Below are 23103 nucleotides of genomic sequence, written 5' to 3'. Positions count from 1 at the left end.
GAGATTGATGTGAGCAGTAGGATCAATGTGCTGTAGAAGAGCCCTGGATATGACGTTGCATTTGGCCCCAGTGTCAGTCTTCAGTCAGTTGTCTGCCGGTGTTGCATGCAGACAGTTCAGCGAACCTTTCATCTTGCTCATGCACATCCTGTGGCTTGTCTATGCTCTCACAGTAAAACATTTCTACAGTCTCGCAGCGAAAAACATCAGTTGCCTCTTGTGTTGGCTGCGTGTCAAGCTCACTCACGTGTGTGTATCTACCCCTGCGTGCAGTGGGGGGTGGAATCTGCATCGGCCTGTCGGCGGCAAACAGTTTGCCTGATCTGCAGCATCTTGAGAAGTGGTTTATTTTTCCACGTGTTATAGCACTTGTTGAAAGCTGGACACCTGTTTTGGTCAGGTGCGTGTTGGCCATCGCAGTTTGTGCATGGGTTGAATTGCACCGTGCACACCTCTGCTTCCTTTTTTAGTTCTCTGTTGCCCTTCTCAGATTGTTCATGTAGCATGCATATTTCAATGGCTGAATTTAGTGTCAGTTTCTTCTCCTTCAAAAGCTGTGCACGGACAGTATCACTGTGAATACCACAGACCAAATGGTCTACAATCAGTTCATCATGTAGTGGCCCGAAGTCACATTTCTTGGCCATTGCTTTCAACATGGAAACATACGACTGGATTGACTCGTGCGGTTTCTGGTTAGTTGAATGCATGTCTGTCCATGATTACGTTTTTTACTGGCACGCATAGTTCCTCAAATTTCCTTACCAGCACGGCAGGGTCCTCACGATCTTCGGGTCCTCACGATCTTCGTCGTCCGCAAAAGACCGGGCGGAAACAATGTGTGGTGGCATGGTGGCTCGGTGGTAACACTGTTGCCTCACAGCTAGAAGGTCCCTGGTTCGAATCTCACTGTGGGTGCTGGTGCCTTGGTGCCTGCTGTTTGAGGAAAGATAAGGGGCCTTGTTCACCTTGGGTATCCTCCATAAAAATACCCCCACTAAAAACATGCAAGAAGATCACCACCTGATGAAAAGGAACTGGTCCCCGGGCGCTGGTCGACCGGCAGCCCACCGCTCCTGGTCTGCCGTGGAGGAAGGACTGACCATGGATGGGTCAAATAGCGGGATGGAATTTCACATATGCATGGCGTGTACAGTTTCCTCCTCAACTGCATGTTGTGTGTTGTGACGAATAAAGGAAATTCTTCTTCTTCTTCTTCTTCTTCTTCTAAAATCAAATGTGTCAAGTTTATCCAGTGGACCGGCAAGGTTGAGAAACGTGTAGGCTTTCACTTTCTTACTAGCTGTTGTTAGGACGGCGTTGCTATAGACGTGCCATTCCTGCTTGAACTTCTCCCAGTTGTGCGCGATATCCTCATTAAAGACGAGCGGGTCGAGTCAGGCGGAGTCCTTGTGCCATCTTAGGTTGGATTAGGCTCACTTCTGACACCATGTAGATGTGCATGAATGAGGAAGGCTGCAGACCATCACGGTGTAACACCCATTAGCTTTTATTTACTAAGCAGGACCAACCATAGACATAATATACGTAGACGCCTCATTGACTGACGCTTCCTATTGGAGCTGACGTTCAGTGCGGCCGCCATCTTGGATGGGTCTCCCATGCGTCCCCAATGCATTTATTTCTATGGAGGAAGGTGTATGTCCAGCTACTATAATCATCATAACTCGTCTAATTTTTACCCGATTTTCACACGGTTTGGTTTGTTACAAATGTCAGAGATATGGTATGGCATATTAACAAATTAAAAATTAATTTAATTAAATTAATTTTAGATTTTAATAAAGAAACAGTTTGATTGTTCATTTGATTTCTCTCTCTCTCAAATTAATTTAGATTTTAATAAAGAAACAGTTTGATTGTTCATTTGATTTCTCTCTCTCTCTCTCTCTCTCACATACACACACACACACACGCACACACACACACACACACACACACACACACACACACACGCACACACACACAAAATCATGGCCCTTCTGTATTTGGAATTTCCCCTTGTGGGACTAATAAAGGAATATTGAATTGTACACACCAATAACACAAGAATTTCTTCATTTTTGTTTTTGTGCGCTGAGTTTATTTAATGTAAAGTTAAGCACAGGCACATGCACGCGTGCGCGCGCACACAACACACGCACAAAAACCAGACATCTCGCATAACCTGTTGACATGCGTATTAAACTTTGAGTAAGTTTTTATACTCATTTGTGTTGGAATAAAACTTCACCAAAACAAACTGTCAAAACAATTAATTTTCCCTAATTTTCCTGTCCTTCTGTCCCTCTCCATCCGCATGCTCTCATGTCCTACCATGGCGTGTTACTAACTTAGCTCCTTCCGCGGAATCTCTGTGCTTTGTCGTCTTGCAGGTTCCCATGGACAGTGGCTGAATCTGAATTGTGGATTTCAGCTGCGTCTCCTGCCTTGGCCCTGCCTGACATCCACTGCAACTGCTACTGCTATTATTACATCCACTGTCACTGTTACTGTGATTACATGTCTGTCTCTCTGTCTCTCTGTGACTGCATTTCTGTCTGTCTGTCTGTCTGTCTGTCTGTCTGTCTGTCTGTCTGTCTCACTCTCCCTCTCTTGCTCTTCCTCTCTCACCCAACCGGTCGAGGCAGATGGCCGCCCACCCAGAGTCTGGTTCTGCTCGAGGTTTCTGCCTGTTAAAAGGAAGTTTTTCCTCGCCACTGTCGCCAAGTGCTTGCTCATGGGGGAATTGCTGGTTTCTTTGTAGATAAAAGAGCTTGGTCTGTACCAGCTCTATATGGAAAGTGTCCTGAGACAACTTCTGTTGTGATTTGGCGCTATACAAATAAAATTGAAATTGAATTGAAATTGAACAAGGAAGGTTTTTTCTTTTTGGCCAACTCATCATGTGTGTCGGCCCACAGTCCACTGCTGCTTTCAAACACACACACACGTACACACACACGTACACACACACACACACACACACACACACACACACACACACACACACACACACACACACACACACACACACACACACACACCGTCTGGCCTGACGTGTCTAAATTTAAACAACTGTTCACAGCTTTAGGATGACAAAGATTCCATAATAGCCCGGACTGAAACTGCTGACGTTTGTGATATACACTGATTTTAACACATACATACATACAAGCTCCCATATATACCTGCTCAGTACATTTTTTCCTTCTTTCTTTTTTTTTTAAGGCCTGAAAAAGTTAGCTTTAAAAGTCCAGGTCATTCCAGCGTCTTACACTACCCTGTTAAGCTTGTAACTGGGGCTGGGAAGCTAAATAAAATAAAATAAATAAATAAAATAGGGGCATTGTTGCGCTCTTTACGTTGACTTCGGTTGGCTCTGGTGCTAGTGGAGACCCACCCAATATGGCGGCGACGCTGGATTACGCTCCAGCACGTAATGAGGCGTCTACGTATATTATGTCTATGGGACAACAACCACGTACAGTTGACTTTTACGTACCCAGCATTCCCCTCACCCCCCGATGTAGCAGTAACCATAGAAACTGTCAACACAGTCTACACACACACAGCAACATATCCATTGTCATAGCCAAACCACATTAACATGATTTTTTTTTAAATGTGTTTACTGTATATCCTGTACATATACAGCACAGTGCCTATGCTTGCTGTATTAAAACACCTCAGCATGTATGGTTCAGACAACAGCTAAGTTTTCCAGCACTGTCAAAACATATACAGCCAGTTGCCAGTTAATTATGTACACCTAGCTAACTGTCCTATAATAAATCCTCCCTTCACTAAGGTTACAGTGTTCAATTGTTTGTAAACTGTTTTAGAGTGGTGTTGATTCAGCCTCATGATCATTTGGATGATGCAGTTTGTGATGCTGTTGAAAGAAAACAAACAGAATTTTTTTTTATGATGATATACAGTTACTGTCAAATTCAACATGCACATTATGTTTTTTCCCCTCTGTCTTTTATTTTGAAATAGTCTTCACATTTTTGAGTAATGCTGCAAAATTAGCTCTTTCTTTCACATCATTGAAAACCATGTATCTCCAAATGTTGTGATCTTCTTTTTTCAGTTCATCATACAGTTAAATCAATCATTATAACCTTTATGAGGATAAGATTTATTCCACAGCTGTAGTATTAGACCGTATTAGTTTTGGCTAAGTTTTGGCTAGTTTTGTACCTCAAAAACTATAATACTTATATTTAACATAGTCAATAATAACTCATTACTCTTTAAATAAATTGTCAGTGCTTACATGATTACCTTAATCAGCTTATTTATTTTTCTAACAAAAGCCAATATAAAAATGCCAAACTCAAGCATACAACAGCAGCTGAAATGCTTACAGATACAGTCATCTAAATACACACAGTTTCTAAGTGGCAGTGCATTTAGTCATCTCCCCCTTTGCTGATCTGGACCACAGTTTTTCCTCGAGCGTGACCTTTTTCCACTTTTGTGATGGCCTGAGGAACCTGGGAAAAGTTGAAAGTCTCCTCCACCACAGCCTGGATCTGATAGAGAGTAGATAGACAACAGCTGAGCAGAGCTCATTGAGCCTTTTCAACTATTATGAATTACAATATCAGTGAGGGGAAAAATGATCGTAAGGCTTTTCTAGTGTGTATGTAAACTTTCCATCATGCCTAATTCTACAAAGTAAGGTAAGACTGGGATCCACAATCAACAGAACAGACTCAGATTTCAATTGTACCATCTTCCCACCATCTTTTTTTTTTTTTTCGAGATCTTGTGTCATGTTTTTTATTTCAGACCATGCTTGCGCAGGAGCATGTGAGAGTGACAGCCCTCAACTGAACAATACAGGACCACCAATTTTTAATTAAATCTAATATACAGTTATATACAGATATTTACCCATATCACTAATACCTATGTGACCCATGCATTTCTCTAAGTCATTAATGTCTAACAGTCAGCATACCATTCCAGAAAATGGGGCGGGGGGAATTGGTAGCCAATTTAAAAGAAAGAAAGAAAGAAAGAAAGAAAGAAAGAAAGAAAGAAAGAAAGAAAGAAAGAAAGAAAGAAAGAAAGAAAGAAAGAAAGAAAGAAAATCTAGAGGAAGCAAAAGTCAGTTCATTGTCAGTCCCTGAACAGATTATAGAATACATCTGGGACCATACCTGTCCAGCATCCACCATTTCCCTTACTTCATCCAATGCAGGACCACTGGGTGCAAAAAATCCCCAGCGGTAGTGAACTCCTTTGACCAGGTGCTACCAGGGAACAGAATGAGAGAGAAGGCTTGAATACTAGCATAACTACAGCAACTACACACACACACGCACGCACGCACGCATGCACGCACGCATGCACACACACACACACTTAACTCGTGATAACTTTAGGTTATAGCCCTGGATAGTGTGCTTTACAGTGTGTGGGACTATTAGAATTGTTTGTCTCCATTCATGTTAATTAATCTTGCTTCAAAGCAAGACTATGTAACTTTTAAAAGACAAAATGTCTTACTTGTTTGTCCCTGATTTAACTCCCAAACATTAAATGTGTGTTCCATCCACAGAACTAGAACTAGGCATAACTTTCCTTACTCTCCTACTACACACATATAGTATACTACTTATACTTCTCCAGGTAATTCATGTAAAACATAATCCTAAACTACCCCAAACTAATAAAAAGGGAAACAAATTTGGCTTTAGGTGTAAACAGTCACTTTAAGTAGAGGTGTCAATTTTTGGTGCACTTGCTGGTGGGGGTGTTGAAGAAAAAGTCTGGGAACCACTAATGTAATTAATGAAACTGCATCCAGACTGCAGACTTTATCTACTCAGGAGACTGAGGTCGTTTGGAGTGCAGGGGGCACTCCTGAAGACCTTTTATGACACTGTGGTGGCAGCCATCTTTTATGAAGTGGTCTTCTGGGGAAGCAGCATCTCGATGCCTGACAGGAAGAGACTTGACAAACAGATCAAGAAGTCCAGCTCTGTCCTGGGATGCCCCTTCGACTCAGTGGAGGCGGTAGGAGAGAGGAGGATGATGGCTAAGCTGTCATCTATGATCGAGAATGACTCCCACCTGCTGCAGGACACTTTAACAGCATTGGAGAACTCCTTCAGCGACAGACTCAGTCACCCAAAGTGTGTGAAGGAACGCTATCGCAGGTCCTTCCTTCCTGCAGTGCTCCCAGTAGACCACACACTCACCAAGCCTTTTAAACTGACTGCACTATAGTACACATCAACTGTGTTCACTTACTTACTGTGACAATATTTAGCTCATGTCAATTTCTACTTAAGGTGCAATATATCAATCTTTCAATCAGGTGTGTTATTACTTCTATGTGCAATATCAATACTCAAGTCAGGAGTATTATCCAATGTGCAATATCAGTACCTGGCGAATCTCTAATTTCCAATGTGCAAGATTGGTATTTCCTCTGTGCCATGGTGTAAATTTGAAAACACTACATATTGTTGCCACTCCCATATTTTACATTTCCCCATACTAGGTTGCTAGTTTCTGTATTTCCCCTTGTTTAAATAGTTAATATTTTTCAATATTCCTTGTTTATATTGTTTATATTGCTCGTTTGCTATTTAATGTCTTTTTACTGATGCCCTCTATTTTTGCTATCCACTTTGCTGCGTTAAAACTGGAAATTTCCCCACTGTGGGACTAATAAAGGAATATCTTAACTTATCTTATCTTATCTTATCTTATCTTATCTTATCTTATCTTATCTTATCTTATCTTATCTTATCTTATCCATGTTATTCTGCCATGATTACCTTGAGGGCTTTGGTGGCCATTGTGGCAGCACTCTGCATCATGCCATCAGCAATGCCCAGCCTGTCAGTGTTCTTGAGGAACGGTGTTACAAGGGTGACATACTTGGCGCCACACCAAGGCTTAAGCAGATTCAACGCCCAATGCTCTGTGTCCCCCCCAACATTATCGAGGATCAGGTCAAATCTTGAGGTGAAGAAGAGTAGGGTTTGTGAAAACAAGAGACACAAGCAAAAATACATACATGTGGGGTCACTGGGCATAAAAGACCAAGTAAATAAAAGGGAGAATCTGAGGTGTAGAAAGGATGGTCGGACAGATTACTGAAATGGAGAGAGTGATTAATCTGAGTGTGATTAAGTTTGCTAGACAATGAAAGGGCTCAGTTTTCCCACATGAATGAGATGACTGTAGTTAAAGGGACTGGGCTGCCTTTGTAACGAATCATTGATACATACACGAGCCAACTCCAATTAAATACCAACATGACAGCAAATGTGTGTGTGGGGGGGATTCTCTCACTTTTCCAGTGCACCGAGCCGCTCCTCAACAGGGCCAGCAGTGTAGTCCACCACATAGTCTGCCCCCAGACCCCTTACAAACCATTCAGCATTCTGGGAGCAGGTAACAGTCACATGGGCTCTCCAAGCCTTCAGCATCTGTTCACAATGATCACATCACATGGCAAAAGTGACCTGACTGGCCAAACAGACTTTTTATAATACCAGTGACACCACATGTTCAGTGTTCTTGTTTTTCTTCAGACTGCTACCGTAGAGCAGGTATATATTTAAAGTAGGCTGTTACATAATGACACGATGTCTAAAAAATGCAGCTTGGCTATCAACCTCCTCCACTTCATCCATACCTGTATTGCAAATGTTCCCACTCCCCCAGATCCTCCAAGGATCAAAATCCTGTAGGAACGAGGAGACGTATACATGTTCAACAAATTTGTTGAAAATATGTCATACACTATTTTTGCATAGGCTCTCCCTCATTAAGATTAATGTTAAATGCACTCTGGGCTAGACCACATCATGCTCATTGTGGAGCAGGCCAACAGGAGTTCATCTTAGAAAGAATGAGTGGAATAATAATAATTGGCTAAATCAAAGACAGGGTGCTTTTTCGGGGTGAACAGGGATTAACAACAAATTGGAATTGCATGTTTGTGCGTGTAGCGGTGTCCATGTTCCCTCACCGCTTCTTAGCACAGTTGTCCTTAGTGAGCCCACCAGTGTTAACCAGTGCCGACCAGGCAGTGGTTGCTACATAAGGAATGGCTGCTGCCTCTGTGTGGCTCAGTGACTTTGGTTTGTGGGATACCTTAGCACAACACACATTCATAATAAAAAGAGTTGTGAACATAGAACTGCCTCAACACCTTTCAGCAGTACACCTTCTGAGTCATTATGAAAAATCTGTGCCAGATTTAGCAAATATTCACAAACTTAATGAGTCAGTTTTTGCATGCTTCAGTAATAAGCAACAAGAGGTAGGCTGCCTTTTAATTTTGGAAGAAGAAAAATTAATGTGCTGATGATGACACTGAAAAAAGGAAAGTAATCACACAGAACTGATATAAATTATTCCATACAGACAGAAGCAAACCTCAATACTAAATTGAGAATTTTTATGCAGCACTAAGAAGATTTGCTCAAAGCTACAATGTAGTCATCGAGATACCAACAACAATACCTCATTGGCACTTAGCACCACAAACTCAGCCAAGCTGCCCTGCTTCCATGGTGGGATAGCTGCCCACACCTAAGGGAAACACACAGCAACACAACATTAACAACATTAACCAAGGGCACAAAAAGTCACCATTTCTAGTTAGTTCACAATACAGTAATGTATCTAATCAAAGTAGCACATGTGTAGTGTCCCATTATGGGTCACTCTCTACTTCAGTGTGGTCTGATTTAGTATACAAATGTGTGGTTACAAAAAATGCACAATGTGGCTTCATGAAGTATTATATAGTATTATTACAATAATAATAAACTTTACTAGTGTAGCACTTTTGATACATGAATTGCAGTTGCTTTGCAACAAAGAAATCACATGCACCAAGTGCTTCACATGAACAAGACATAAAATGAACTTAAAAATGGGATAGAAAATTAATGTAAAATAGGATGGAGAATTAAACCAACTTGACATTAATAGTAAAAGTAAGAAAGAATAAGGATGAAAATAAAGACAGTAAAATACAGCCATAAAAAAATAGTAATGTGATATAGGTAAAAAATACATTGCATAAAATCAAGTAAAATACAACAATTTAAGAAAGCATTGCAATACATAAGGCTGAGACAAAGCACAAAGTCACAGCAAGTTAAAGGGTAATGTAAAGAGATAAGTCTTTAGCTGCCTTTTAAAAATAAGCGAGCTGGCTTCTCTGATATCTATACCTAATGTGTTCCAGAGCTTTGGGGCATAACTTACAAAGGCTGCAACCCCAAATTTCTTTTGGCTGTTGCTGGTAACATCCAATAGACTAGCAGCAGACAATCACACTGTTCTTGAAGGTCCTAGTCCATTACAGGCTTTGTATAGAGGACTTAAAAATCAATTGTGACAACATGTACAGTGAGAACAGTAATGGACCAAGGCCATCCCCTTGTGCAACCCCAAAAGAGATGTCATGTTTCTCAGACACATGAGCTTTAACACGTGTAAAACCTACCACTGATGTATGTTTTAAACCAGTTTAACACAGAGACATAAAGCCCAACCAACTTTTTAATCTAGATTGATTAAAATATCATAGTCAGTTGTATGAAGTGCTGCGCCTAGGTTAAGAGGACAAGAATTGAGACTTTATTATTATTATTAGTAGTAGTATAGTATTATTATTATTATTATTATTATTATTATTAGTAGTAGTAGTAGTAGTAGTAGTAGTAGTAGTAGTAGTAATAGCAGTAGAAGTAGTAGTAGTACTACTATTATATCTTTACGAAATTAGCTAATTTGCATTAAAACTATCTTTTCCTATTTCTTACTGATGAATGGAAGGTTGGCTATTGGTTTGTAGTTGGTGTTTGTGCATTTCCATGTAGTTTGGGTTTCTGCTGTAATGGTTTTACTACAGCAGTTGAAGCATCAGAGAAGATGCCTGTTTGCAGAGATGTATTTCTAATTTTCAGGAAATTACTTGAAACACTGTTAAACACCTGCTTTTAAAATGCTGTACATACAGGGTCAGTGACAGTCTTGCAGAGCTCAGTTAATGTAATACTGGAGTATTTTCCCATGGCTACATCTTTCTTACAAGGATTGCTGAGGTCATCAGCAACAATGCTGGCTTTTCTTGAGGATAATTTATTATTGGGAAATAATATTCCCAGTGAATATTTTGGTGGCCAACACAATCTAATGATGAGCCCTCATAATTCTGCCTTGAGCAAGAGCAATACATTCAAATGATGTGAATTCACTCATGTCAATGTCATTACACACAGTCTGTGTAGAAGGACAAACTTCTATCAGTATTGCCACACATGCAATGCTGTTCAGCCAGGTCTCAACTAAAAACATTAAATGCAAGTGCTTTTCAATTATCCAATGATCCAATGATGAATGATTTGTTACCCAATGATCTGACATTAAGAAGAGTTCATGTCACCTGTGGGGATTCTGTGACAGGAAAGGAGACAGTGGCTGAACATTGACGAATTTAAGATTACTGAGACAGGTACCAGATGGTCTGTGATTTCTAGAGGTGAGGTGACATGGGGTAGGTCTCATTTCTGAAGACACCTGAGTGATGAAGTCTGTGGTTATTGTTCTTTAATAGTTTGCCAATTTGACTGAACTTCATTGTTGCAGCTTTAAATAACTCTTTCATTGGTGATTGTTATGGAGGGAGAGGGTCTTGAATCCATGGAGAATGTGATAAAGGTGAAGAAACAGAGACATCCTCTGAATGCCTTGTGTGATATGAAGAAGAGGGTCAGGTGGGTAGTCAGACAGGCTGTAAACCTGTGTGTGCTGTCCTTGGCTGTTATCTGTGCATTCTTGTTTTGGTACTACATGCCAAGAGTATGTCACAGGTTGGTGCTGAGCAGTCTGCAACCAGTATTGTTTGGATGTATCCTTTCAGGCTTCTAGCAGTCTTTATAGTCCCAAAAGGTATTGAAATTATCAATAAACTTTATCCCATGGGTGAGGCATGCCACTGTCAGCCGTATATTGAGGCGAAGGAATCTACTGAAAGATTTGATTTCTTTCCCAAACATTAGAATTAGACAGGTACCAGATGGTCTGTGATTCAGGTTGCATCTTCTGTCAGTCAGTGTTACTTCATGTTTGTCACCCATAGAATTATCAAGAAGAGAATGCCTTTTTCTAATCTGCAGTGTAAGGGTCACAAGTGCTTTGACAGAGAAGGGGTTGTACATGAAAAGCCATATTAGACTAATGGTTCCAAATAAGGGACTGTGATTAAAGTACTGTTATACTTTGGTTTGTGGTTTGTTTTATTGTACTCTTTTCTGTTGTTTGGTTGTGTTTTCTCTGTGTCTGTTTTCCGCAGGGGAGGAGTGACCAGACTGAGCAGAGGGCTGACGGCGCACCTGCTGCTCATCAGTTGACTCTCCCCTGCATTTAAGAAGCGTGGCGGCTCTGCCTCACTGCCAGATTGTTTTGAGCCAATGCGATAAACTTTCCAGCCTTGTACCTTGCCTCATCTAACTACCTATTTCTCATGTATTTTTGGAGTGAGTCTTGTTTTTGGTCGTGTTTAGTTTTCGTGTTCTTTTGCTAGCTTTATCTTGTGCTTTAGTTCCTTGATTCTTCTCATATTGTTATTGTTCCTACCCGCTCACCACAGTGTAGTTGATTTTGTGTTTTTGGCTGAATTTACGTTATTCTTCCCTGGCTTTGATTTCTCGAGTTTTTGTAAACAGCTCCTTGTGTTCTGTGTCTTTTGTCTCCCCAGCAGCGTCAAGATCATAAACAAAGGAAAGGGAAGCACGGAGGTCTATGGACTAAGTTACTGCTAACCCTGCACCAGCTACTGCTTTGGGTCTGTCCTTGGCGAACAAAATGGACGAGTTACAACTTCACATCACTTCACAGAGAATGTTTATGGACTGCAACGTCATGATTTTCACTGAAACGTGGCTTAATAACAGCATCCCAGACAACGTGATAGAGCTGCAGGGACACTGTGTGTTCAGAACAGTAGAGCACTCCGATAAGTCAACAAAACTTGGTGTCCAGACTGTTATCACTGGGAATCACTGTTTTACTAATCTGGAATATCTGATGATCAAGTGCAGGCCTTTTTATCTGCCTAGAGAGTTCACATCCACTGTGATAACTGCCGCTTTGGGTAGCACGCCTCACAACTAGAAGGTCCCCGGTTCAAATCTCGCTGTGGGTGCTGGTGGTGTGTCCTCCACCATGCCTTCAGTACCTGCTGCTCAAGGAAAAAAGGGGGCGTTTCTGTGTGGAGTTTGCATGTTCTCCCTGTGTTTACCCGGGGTTTCCTCCTTAAATAACCCCCACTAAAAACATGCAAGAAGATCACCACCTGACAAAGGTGAACTGGTTCCCGGGCGCCGGCGTCGGCTGGCAGCCCACCGCTCCTGGTCTGCCACGGAGGATCGACAGACCGAGGATGGGATAAATGCGGAGAAAATAATTTCACGCATTGGGGTGCAGTGTGCAACTTACTGTCTGTGTTCTCTTATATATCTTGTTGGTTTCTTTGTAGATAAAAGAGCTTGGTCTGTACCAGCTCTACATGGAAAGTGTCCTGAGACAACTTCTGTTGTGATTTGGCGCTATACAAATAAAATTGAATTGAATTGAATTATAAAACCCCAGATGCTAATGCTAAACTAGCAATGAAAGAACTGTATGCTGCTATCCACAAACAACAACAAGGGCTGAGCCCTCTCTTCTACTCCCTCTTCAACCACGACTGCATGCCTGTGAATGGCTCCAACATCATCAACTTTGTAGACGGCACAAAGGTGATACGCCTGACAACAATAATGAATCAGCCAACAGGGATGAGGTTCAGCAGCTGGTGATGTGGTGCAGCGACAACAACCTGACCCTCAACACCAAGAAGACCAAGGAGCTCATCATGGACTATAGGAAAACCAAAGCCAAAATCCAAGTTAACTTCTACCACTGCACCATTGAGAGCATCCTGACTGACTCCATCTCAGTATGGTACAGCTGCTGCACAGCCTCAATGGGTGCAACGGGTGGTGAAAACTGCCCAGTACATCACTGGTGCCCAGCTAACTGCCATTGAGGACCTCCAGTGCAAGTGCAGTGTCTAAGAGGGGGCACGCAGCATCAGCAGTGACAGCTCCCACCCCAACCATGAACTGTTTGCACCCCTACCATCTGGTAAGAGGTTCAAGAGCTTCCGTTCTCGAATCAGCAGTCACAGGAACAGCTTCTTCCCCAGAGCTGTTCCCCTGTTGAACTCCGTCCGCCAGCAGCCCTCCTCCAACCCCCACTGCCCTCCCATTGACACTGACACACGTCTTACCACCTCATCTTCATAAAACTGACTTGCATTTACCTCATACTGTTTATACCTCATGCCACTTGCACTTCTTGCATGTATTTACATTTTTGGATATTATGACTATTTGCACTTCTGGTTAGATGCTAAACTGCATTTTGTTGTCTCTGTGTTGCACTATGATGATGATAATAAAGTTGAATCTAATCTAATTATGATAAATGACTTAAAACAATACACTGCATATGCACACATCATACACATTCCACTGTGACATGCCACTTTTTGTCCTTTACTTGGTAGTGAGAAAGTTGAAAACTCTAAGTGTAAACAACAGTGGGATTAGCAAGGAAGTCTCTAAAAGAGAGACAAGGCTATAAGTGCTTGAGCCAAAAAGAATAAAGTTTAAATGTATCGTGGGTAATTAGTGGCTGTAATGAAGAGTATAGCAATTTTTATTGAGATAACCTTGAGTAGGAAAAGTATACAACCATGTATGCATGTCACATCACCATATCAACGCTCATCTTGCACTGATGCCCAATGCATGCCCTATTTACATGTCTGTCAATAATTTCCATCCATCCATCCATCCATCCATTGTCTTCCGCTTATCCGGGGCCGGGTTGCGGGGGGAGCAGTCTGAGCAGGGACGCCCAGACTTTCCTCTCCCCGGACACTTCCTCCAGCTCTTCCGGGGGGATCCCGAGGCGTTCCCAGGCCAGCCGAGTGACATAGTCACCCCAGCGTGTCCTGGGTCTTCCCCAGGGCCTCCTCCCGGTGGGACATGCCTGGAACACCTCCCTAGGGAGGCGTCCAGGGGGCATCCGATAGAGATGCCCGAGCCACCTCAGCTGACTCCTCTCGATGCGGAGGAGCAGCGACTCTACTCTGAGCTCCTCCTGGGTGACAGAGCTCCTCACCCTATCTCTAAGGGAGCGCCCCGCCACCCTGCAGAGGAAACTCATTTCAGCCGCTTGTATCCGGGACGTCATTCTTTCGGTCATGACCCAAAGTTCATGACCATAGGTGAGGGTAGGAACGTAGATTGACCGGTAAATCGAGAGCTTCGCCTTTTGGCTCAGCTCCTTCTTTACCACGACAGACCGATACAGCGACCACATTACTGCAGCCGCTGCACCGATCCGCCTGTCAATCTCATGTTCCATCCTTCCCTCACTCGTGAACAGGATCCCAAGATACTTAAACTCCTCCACTTGAGGCAGGAACTCTCCCCCAACCTGATGGGAGCAAGCCACCTTTTTCTGGTCGAGAACCATGGCCTCGGACTTGGAGGTGCTGACTCTCATCCCAGCTGCTTCACACTCGGCTGCAAACCGCCCCAGCGCAATAATTTCCAGTTCAAGTAAAGTTCACAATATTTATCAACCATTAACAATGATGGGGGAAGCAACTAATCAACAAGAATTACTGCCTCAAGATTGTATGCCTCGGTCAACTCTGTCAACTTGTATTTACATCCATGTCTGTTCAGACTCAAATAATACACTCCTGATAAAAAAAATTTTAAGACCAGTTGAAAAATTGCTTGTCATTTTCTGTCAGGTATCCACTGTCATGACCTCCTGATGGCAAAGGCAAAAATGGATACCAGTTCCAGACAGTGGATGCCCTCCGTGAAGCCATCTTCACCACTTGGAGCAACATTCCCACTAGCCTCCTGGAAACACTAGCATCAAGCATTAGAGTTGGGCGGTATTCAAATTCTGATACCGTCAAACTTTCCCCACATTTTCCCGGGGTATACGGTATTACCATGACTAATTAAAAATCACTTTGCAGGGCAGCGTGACATGCGCGCAGTTCAGATAGTCAATGCTCACGCTAAGAAGCACTAGTCCTAACTTGAAGCATACCAGAATGACGGTGAGAAACTCAGTTAAAATCCTCTACCTAGCATAGTCACCAAACGAAACATAATTCACACCCCATGAAATTATGTGCGCATGTAACGAAAACACGAAAATAGCGCACGTCAAAGGTATGGCATCTGCTGATTTCACCACTTCATGTAAAAGCCTGGTATCATATGAAAGCAGAGAGGCTGATGATCATTAAGATGTCTGCCTCCTCACTGTGCGACGAAAACTCGGCATGCTAACAGCCAAAGATTAACAAAAAAAAAACTTCGCTAAATCATAAAGTATGTTTTACCTTTGCTGTTTTGTGGTCAAAAGTTATATTCCAGCCCGAAAAAACGCTGCTAATGTCTCCTCCTATGACTCTGTGTTAGTTTGGGATCAATCATGAAGGTCCTGCTTGTTTACATAAAGAGGAGGTGGTTTCTAGAGTGGAAGGAGCGCTCTTCATGCAATAACCTATCTCTGGGGTTACTTCCTTCTGGATCGTCATTGGTGCTTCTATGGTGAATGTGGGTGGGTCGCTGAGCTATTGACCAGCGTAACCACGCAGTTAGTTTCACCGCCCCGTCTCATGAAGGAGCAGAGCGCTCACAGAGGACTCTGCTGAGCAGCCCCAAGTGTTATTTCACTGTTTTGTTTGCATTTCATCCTTTTATGAGAGCTAAGAACAATAGCAAGCAGAAAAAGGCTGAAAAACTGTTTTCAACAGAGGAGTTTCTCCGTATGCTTGGACGAGATAACAGTACTCTGCTCAGATGCGCCTAAATGAACGCCTGGACATACCTGTGTTAAAACATATGAATGCTCTGGTTCATTCTTAACATGTACTTTTGCACAGTCACCTTTTCCTCAAGTAAAAATTCAACCAGATACATTGAACGGAGTGGACTTCATTTTTCTTATGAAGATGCTACAATTATGTTAGACCCCTATAGACTTATATGCGCAGCATTTTTCTTAATGACGGTAACGAAAATGATACCGTTGCTATTTTTCGATACCGCGGGATACCTTATTACTGGATTACCGCCCAACCCTATCAAGCATGCAGAAATTAATTTTTGAGGTGATAAACAACAATGGTGCAGCGACTCATTACTGAGTCGTTTTTTTAAAATTTTATTTCTATTGTAGGGGGTTTTTGGTTTTTTTGAGATATGGTCTTAAACTTTTGATTTCAGTTTAATACTTGTTTGCAATAAATTACTTACTCAATTTTTTTTTGTGTCACTCCCATTTCTTCTGTTTGCATTTTGAAGCTCTACTTAAAACCTTCTTAAGATCTAACAGTGTATAGCCCCGGCTAATTTAAATTAATAAATTTAAATAATATCTGAATTACTCCTTAATATTCAAATAACTGTTTTTCTTTTTTTTAACTAATAGGTTCATGTAAATTTTGCTCCATATTAATGTGTTTTAATGTTATTAATATGGTTACTTGAATATAAACGTTATACTGCGGCTTTAAGTTGTTTGGTTGTAATGTACTTGACTAGCATGTGGCATAAGCCGACTACATGTTTTTTCATTGTGATGTTTGTGATTTGCTGCTCGTGAGTCATGTTACGTTTTGAGTTGTGTGATTGGTGGTGGTGCTAGGAGGTGGGATGGGTTGGACTAAAAAAAAAAAAAAGAAAAACAATGGCAAGGACGATCGCGGGTGAGGAGCAGGAGGGAGCTACGAACTAAAAGTATTAGTTTGCAAAGTGTGTTTTCTTGGACTGACTAGCCCAGTCAGCCAGCTATCTTCTGTGTCGTGATGCTTTTCGCCACAAGTGGAGACGAGAAGTTGAGACCGTTTGGATTTGTGACTTTTTGGAGACGGAGAACAGTGGCTAGCTGTGCTCTTAGCCTATCGCGAGGAGGAAGAAGATTTCTGCCACCGAGGGTACTCCATGGTCATTGCCTGCCTGCCTGCCTGCCGCTAGCCGTTTGGTCATTGCCTGCCTGCCTGTCGCTAGCCGTTTGGTCATTGCCTGCCTGTCTGCCACTAGCCGTCAGCCCATCAGCAGCCTGCTTCCGTCTCCTGTCGGTGCTGAGGTGCACTCCTGGGATGCTTGTGACATAAACTAGGCTACTATGAGTACTCACCTGTTATTTCTGCACAGTCAAAGTGCCCCGACTTATACTGTACTTGGCCGCCACGCTCCCCAGCTTCGTCCAAGCCTGCAACGTGGGGTTTGTTTTGTTCGTGTTTTTGTTTTCCCTTGCCGGCTTGTGCGAGTGTGTGTATGTGTGTGTGGCTGGGCCCAGAGAAAAAAGTGGAATATCACAAAAAGGTGCTTTCAACATTTATTAAGCTATTTTCTGGTTAAGCTCATAAATGGTGAATAATAGCCAAACAGACTCAAATGAGCATATTTGTGTTTAAACTAAAAGGGTGTTTAAACAGAGTTTAAAAGCAGAACAAGATTAAAGAGACAATAAGTTCAATTCATTTTTGAGTTATCAGAGTATTGAGTGAGACCATTTTATTGGTTTACTATTTAAGTTGGGGTTTATTTCATTTCAGTGAAAGCATAATTTTTTTTTTTTTTTCTTTGGCCTGTTAATAAACTGTAAATCAATCCATTGGAACAAACTTGTCAGGTGATTCCTTTTAAGTGCTTATAGTCATAAGTGTACTGTTTAAAGAAAGCATGAAGTAATACTGAAATTAAAGTGACGTTGCTATTCAGTCAAGTGAGAGTTCATAATATCTAAATGGAGGTTTAACTAACTCATAAGGAAGTTAAAGTTTACGAACCTAGGGCGCTGCCTATGGTAATCGGTACAGAAAGCGCTACAAGTGCAAAATGTAAATTCTTGCAATTTTTCAACTGGTCTTAAAATTTTGATCAGGAGTGTACATGTAGTGAGGACTTTGAAGGAATATAATAAGTATGAGGTATATTTGCTGGTAAAATGGAAGTTAGTTCTGTATGGACTTCCAGTGAAAATCACGTTGCCATCACGAAGACACTATTTTTACAGAGGGGCACAGAGGTACCTGAAGCTCAGTATCAGCAAAACTAACAAGCTTGTGGTGGACTACAATTCTTTTAATATGGACATTGCTGCAAAGAAGCTACAAATTGTAAAACGTGGCTGCTTTAAACACATCTTCAACATGGCAGCACAGAAGATCTATACAATCACCACTGTTTCAAGGAGGGCACCAAGATTAGTGTCATCAATTCATTAAGAAACAAATTGAAGACATTACAATCTCCCCTTGTGTTCCTGAGTTATGGTGTTGAATAATGGTCAGAAAAGTGTTTTGCAGAACATTATGATGTCAGAGTGAAACCAACCTTTGACCTGTTGGATATAAAATGTCATCACTTCATAATTTTAAGATATGAGACATTTGAGCAAAATTGTATTCTAATCAGCATATGAACTGGCACATTTCTGCCAGTTGTAATGAAATCCCCTCCAGATGCCCCAAGCTATCATGTTCACAAGAATGGGACGGATGAGAAGTCACAGTAAACTTTTACCTTCAACCACAAAAATTTAATCAGTTCATCCTTGAGTCCAAGTGAACATTTGTGTCAAATTTAAAGAAATTCCTTCAAGGTGTTCCTGAGATATCACTTTCATGAGAAAGGTCACAGTGACGTGTACCTTTGGCCAAGAAAATCGAAATAAAGGTCAACGTGATAGTATCAGCAAACTCTTGTTTGTGTATTTGCCCTACATAAATCATATTAATTCAACTTTGTTTCATTCCATATTTTCCCCCACTAGTCTAGCTATAACGGAGATACCAGGATCCAAATGCATCGCCGACTGAACGGAGAAGCACGTGAGTGTCACAGATACTATGGTCCAGAGGGGGCAAGATGAAACTCATTGTCAGGGTCACAGAATAGGGGTCTTTACGGGGGAACAGCAGAGCAGACGAGGTCAAAGGCAGGCTGGGTCAAAACTGGGGAATCTGTCCAAAAGTATACACTGGAGAGTCTTGCATACGGGCTAAGAACAATCTGGCAAAGAGTGAGTGTTAGGGAGCCACTTACGTATGGCACAGGTAGTGATTAGTCTCGGGTGTGCGCTGGCTGAGCAGGTGTACAGATGAGAGAGAGAGAGTGGCAGCAGAATAGGAGCTGGCTGATGTGACAGAACCCTCCCCTCAAGGGACGGCTCCTGACGTCCAAAACAAAAGTCAAAAACAGTCTGGCATCTCTCTGTCATCCTCCTCCACAGGATGAGCGGAGGGGCCCCTGAGGAGGGAATCGACTTTGTCGGAGGATCCAAATCCTGCAGAAGATGACTCCTCTCCCTCAGGTGGTGGAGCCACCCTGGTTCTCTGAAACCTCCCTCCCGAGACTGCAGAAGCCCTGGTGGGCTGATCCAGGTGTTGTTGGTGGAAACGAGTGATGAGGGTTCAATGAGCAAAGTAAGCGGCAAACGGAGTAGGCTGGTCCCCCATCGATGCACCAAGCAGGCATGAGTGGACACTCCTTTACTTGGCTTGACTCGGACACATGGAAGGTAGGGTGAACTCTCATAGAGCGGGGAAGACTCAGCCTTACCGCTCTGGGGCTGATGATCATCTGGATGGGGAAGGGTCCAATAAACCTGGGTGCCAGCTTTCTGGACTCTGTCCTGAGAGGAAGGTCCCTGGTGGATAACCAAACCTTCTGGTGTTCATGGTATTCTGGAACCCGAGACCGATGATGGTTGGCGGTGGTGATGTAGTGACCCGACACACAGAGAAGATCTAGCTTGGAACCAAGTGCTGCAGTAGCGGTGGATGAACCTCTCAACTGAAGGACAGGAGACCTCTCTCTCCAGTGCAGAAAAAGCAGAGGCTGGAAACCGTAAGCACACTCGAAAGGCGATAGGCCTGTGGCAGAGCTGGTGAGTGAGTTGTGAGCATATTCTACCCAGAGGATTTATTGTGACCAGGAAGAAGGGCTCTGAGAGACCATGCAGTGCAGCGCAGTTTCCATCTCTTGGTTCTTCCGTTTAGCCATTGGACTGAGGATGAAATCCAGATGATAAACTGGTCATGGCCCCCAGCAGGCTGCAGAATTCCCTCCAGAATACTGATGCACACTGTTGCTCCCTATACGACACCATGTCAGCCGGGAGCTCATGCAGTCGGAAGACATGTTGCAGTACCAGATCAGCAGTCTCTTTTAGTAGTTTGGGGAGAGGCACGAAATGAGCCATCTTACTAAAGCGGTCCACAATAGTCAGAATGACTGTATTGCCCTGGAAAGGAGGAAGTGACGAAGTCCAGGGAGATGTGTGACCAAGGACGATGAGGGATAGGAAGGGGTTGGAGGAGACTGGCGGAAGACTGATGGGACGGCTTGTGCCGGTTGCAGACTGTGCTTGCATTGACGAAGCCCTTGATGTCCTCCTCCAGCGATGGCCACCAAAACCGTTGACGTAGTACATTTTGGGTCTCCTGAATTCCAGGATGGCAGGAGAGCTTGGAAGAGTGCCCCCACAGGAGAACACCCAAGCGCAGGTTCTGAGGGATGAATAAGCAGTTCTGGGGGCAGGTACTGGGGCCAGGCTGGTTCTCTGTGGCAGATCTCACCCTCTCCTCTATCTCCCAGGTGACAGGGGCTATGAGGTAGGAAGCATGAGCTATGAGGGATGAGCCGGGCTGAAGCTCAATGGCACAGTCACATGCTTGATGAGGGGGCAGAGAGTTCGCTTTGGCCTTGCTGAAGACTTCCTTAAAGTTGAGAAACTCGGGAGGCACGGATGACAGGTCGGGGTGGAGCTTGAGATAGAGGAGTGTTGAGGACTAGCGGCCTGTCTGAGGCAAACCTGATGGCAGGAAGCACTCCATCCCAGGATGGCTCCTGGTGCCCAGTCCATGTGAGGATTATGACGTTGGAGCCAAGGAAAACCCAAAAATAAGGGGAATGCATGGTGACCTCAGGATGTGAAATTAAACAGTTTCATGGTGGTTCCCGGAGAGCAGAACATGAACTGGAGCGGTCTGATGAGTAACTATGCCAAGCAGATGGCCGTCAAGAGTACTGCGGGGATGGGATGAGAAAGCAGAACAAGCTCAATCTCCAGCTGTTGGGCAAGTTCTTCATCCATGATACTGACATAAGCCCCAGAGTCTTCCTTTGGGAAGAAGGAGCTTGGCTTGAACCCGAGGTCTGGTGGGCAAAACGGAGGACTGGGCAGAGGTATGGTTCAACAGTACCTGCTCCTTTACGGTGCCTTGTGCGACATCAATTCATCCTTGATGTAGGCTGCCAGGCGGTGCGTGAAGATGTCACAAAGGGTGGACTTATTCCAGTTGCTCTGCCAAGCCGTTGTACGGAAGTCAATGGCGTATTTGACCACAGACCATTCCCCCTGCTTGAGATTTAGGAGGCTCTGGGCTGTGGCAGACTCCTGTGCCCCGAGGCAGAAGACTGGAAAGATTGACAAGCAGGAGTACCCCTCTCCCACTCCACTGTTCCCCACAGGCAAGCTTTTCCCATCAGGTGGTTTATAGCGAAGGCTACTTTAGCTTGTTCTAAGGCAAAGGTGTGGGGTTGTAGGGCGAAGAGGATGGAGCAGTTAGTTAGAAAAGCATTGCGGAGCCGGAGGCGCAGGCTGAGAATAATTTACGGCCATCTGTTGAACCTGTGCCGCTAATGCCATTAGCACCATCATAGCGGACTCATGTGCTTGAGAGTTTCTTCAACCCACTCAAAGTGGTTGGCACACGAAGTTGAGCGCACTGGATCCATAACTGGCCAGATTGTACTGTAACAGAGATACCAGGATCCAAATGCAGCACCGACTGAGCGGAGAAGCATGTGAGTCTCACAGATAATGAAAAGCTGGAACCATAAAATAATGGTACTCACACAGTGTGTTCAGTTCCTTTAATATGTTACCAACTAAAAACAAGTTAGCTAATGACAAAAGTGATCAGTTGAATCCTGTTTGTGACGTACAGATGTAGCGGCCTCGAAATTCCCCTAATCTCGTGCTGGGGCCCTGGCGGGTCCGTGACCGGTCCCTGCTCTGCAGTAGGCGGGTTCTTGACTGTATTGAGATCCCCCGCGATGACGTCATCGGCGCGGGGCCAACTCGTAACGCCCCTAAGCTCCATTTGCAGAAACTACCTGTACTCACTCGATCAGTCCACCAGGAGGAGCAGTCATTATAATTGGTTACCGTGTCAGCTTTGCTGAGTCGTTCATTAGATCTGCACATAGCCTCCACTGCTGTAAGAAAAACTGCTTGTCTAGTAGAGCACCCTGTGCAATATAATTATGCTTAATCATCCACATTATTGTAGTGCTCGTTCACAAACTTCTTGGATCTGCTCATCTGCCCATCCTGCCTTTTCCTCCACATCTCTCCCCACCTTTGGAGAGGCTCCCAGCGCATCTCCGCATGCCGAGTGATTTGTGCCCAGAAAATTAATCATGAATAAGAGAAGTTGTGCGTTGCGTTTTTCTAGCATTCTGAACTGCTAAACAGTTAAATGTTTAATACTCTGCCTGATTCGCGGACCCACTCTGCTTTTCAGTTGGTGGGTTTCCTGTTTGTAGCACATTTTAGATTTGCGGGTCGCTATTTGATGCGGCGACCAGCAATACGCAGAGTCCTGTATGTGTGTGTACAGTATATTATTGGACAGAAATCATTTACAGTGCGCTGAAGAGGGAGGGACAGGAGAATGAAAATGCCAATTTCAGCCTGTGATCTGTTAATGTCTGACTGAACAGCCTCATGGAAGTGATATTTTACAGTTCTACATATTTTAATCAAACGAAATTCGTTAAAACAAATCACTTGGTGCTTTCAAAGTCATGTCATTGAGCTGAAAGGTTCCAGATTTCGTTCGCCTTCACAGGCGGCTGCGCACTGCGATGTTCAACATCATAGGCTTGATATACTGTAGTTACTTATCACTAATCTTTTTCATCACTCTGTCTGTGTGACTGTCTG

At 43.4% G+C, this 23103-nt stretch overlaps 1 protein-coding gene across 2 annotated transcripts in view; it reads right to left on the bottom strand.

Moving 5' to 3' along the window:
• Window positions 1–3228: 3228 nt before the first annotated feature.
• The window catches only part of rtn4ip1 (reticulon 4 interacting protein 1), a 28619-nt gene continuing 8744 nt past the window's right edge, over window positions 3229–23103 (bottom strand). For both annotated transcript variants that reach the window (XM_070979153.1, XM_070979154.1), the window contains 7 exons: window positions 8503–8571; window positions 8006–8130; window positions 7670–7718; window positions 7324–7460; window positions 6804–6987; window positions 5175–5267; window positions 3229–4541 (listed from right to left, as the gene is read on the bottom strand). In XM_070979153.1, coding sequence (XP_070835254.1) covers window positions 4419–4541; window positions 5175–5267; window positions 6804–6987; window positions 7324–7460; window positions 7670–7718; window positions 8006–8130; window positions 8503–8571 — 780 coding nt within the window. In that variant the 3' untranslated portion in view covers window positions 3229–4418. The remainder of the gene's footprint in view (window positions 4542–5174; window positions 5268–6803; window positions 6988–7323; window positions 7461–7669; window positions 7719–8005; window positions 8131–8502; window positions 8572–23103) is intronic.

Source organism: Chaetodon trifascialis, chromosome 14 (assembly GCF_039877785.1).
Source record: "Chaetodon trifascialis isolate fChaTrf1 chromosome 14, fChaTrf1.hap1, whole genome shotgun sequence".
Taxonomy (NCBI): domain Eukaryota; kingdom Metazoa; phylum Chordata; class Actinopteri; order Chaetodontiformes; family Chaetodontidae; genus Chaetodon; species Chaetodon trifascialis.
Note: the sequence above shows the minus strand (reverse complement) of the source record. Positions and strands in the feature narration are given on the sequence as shown.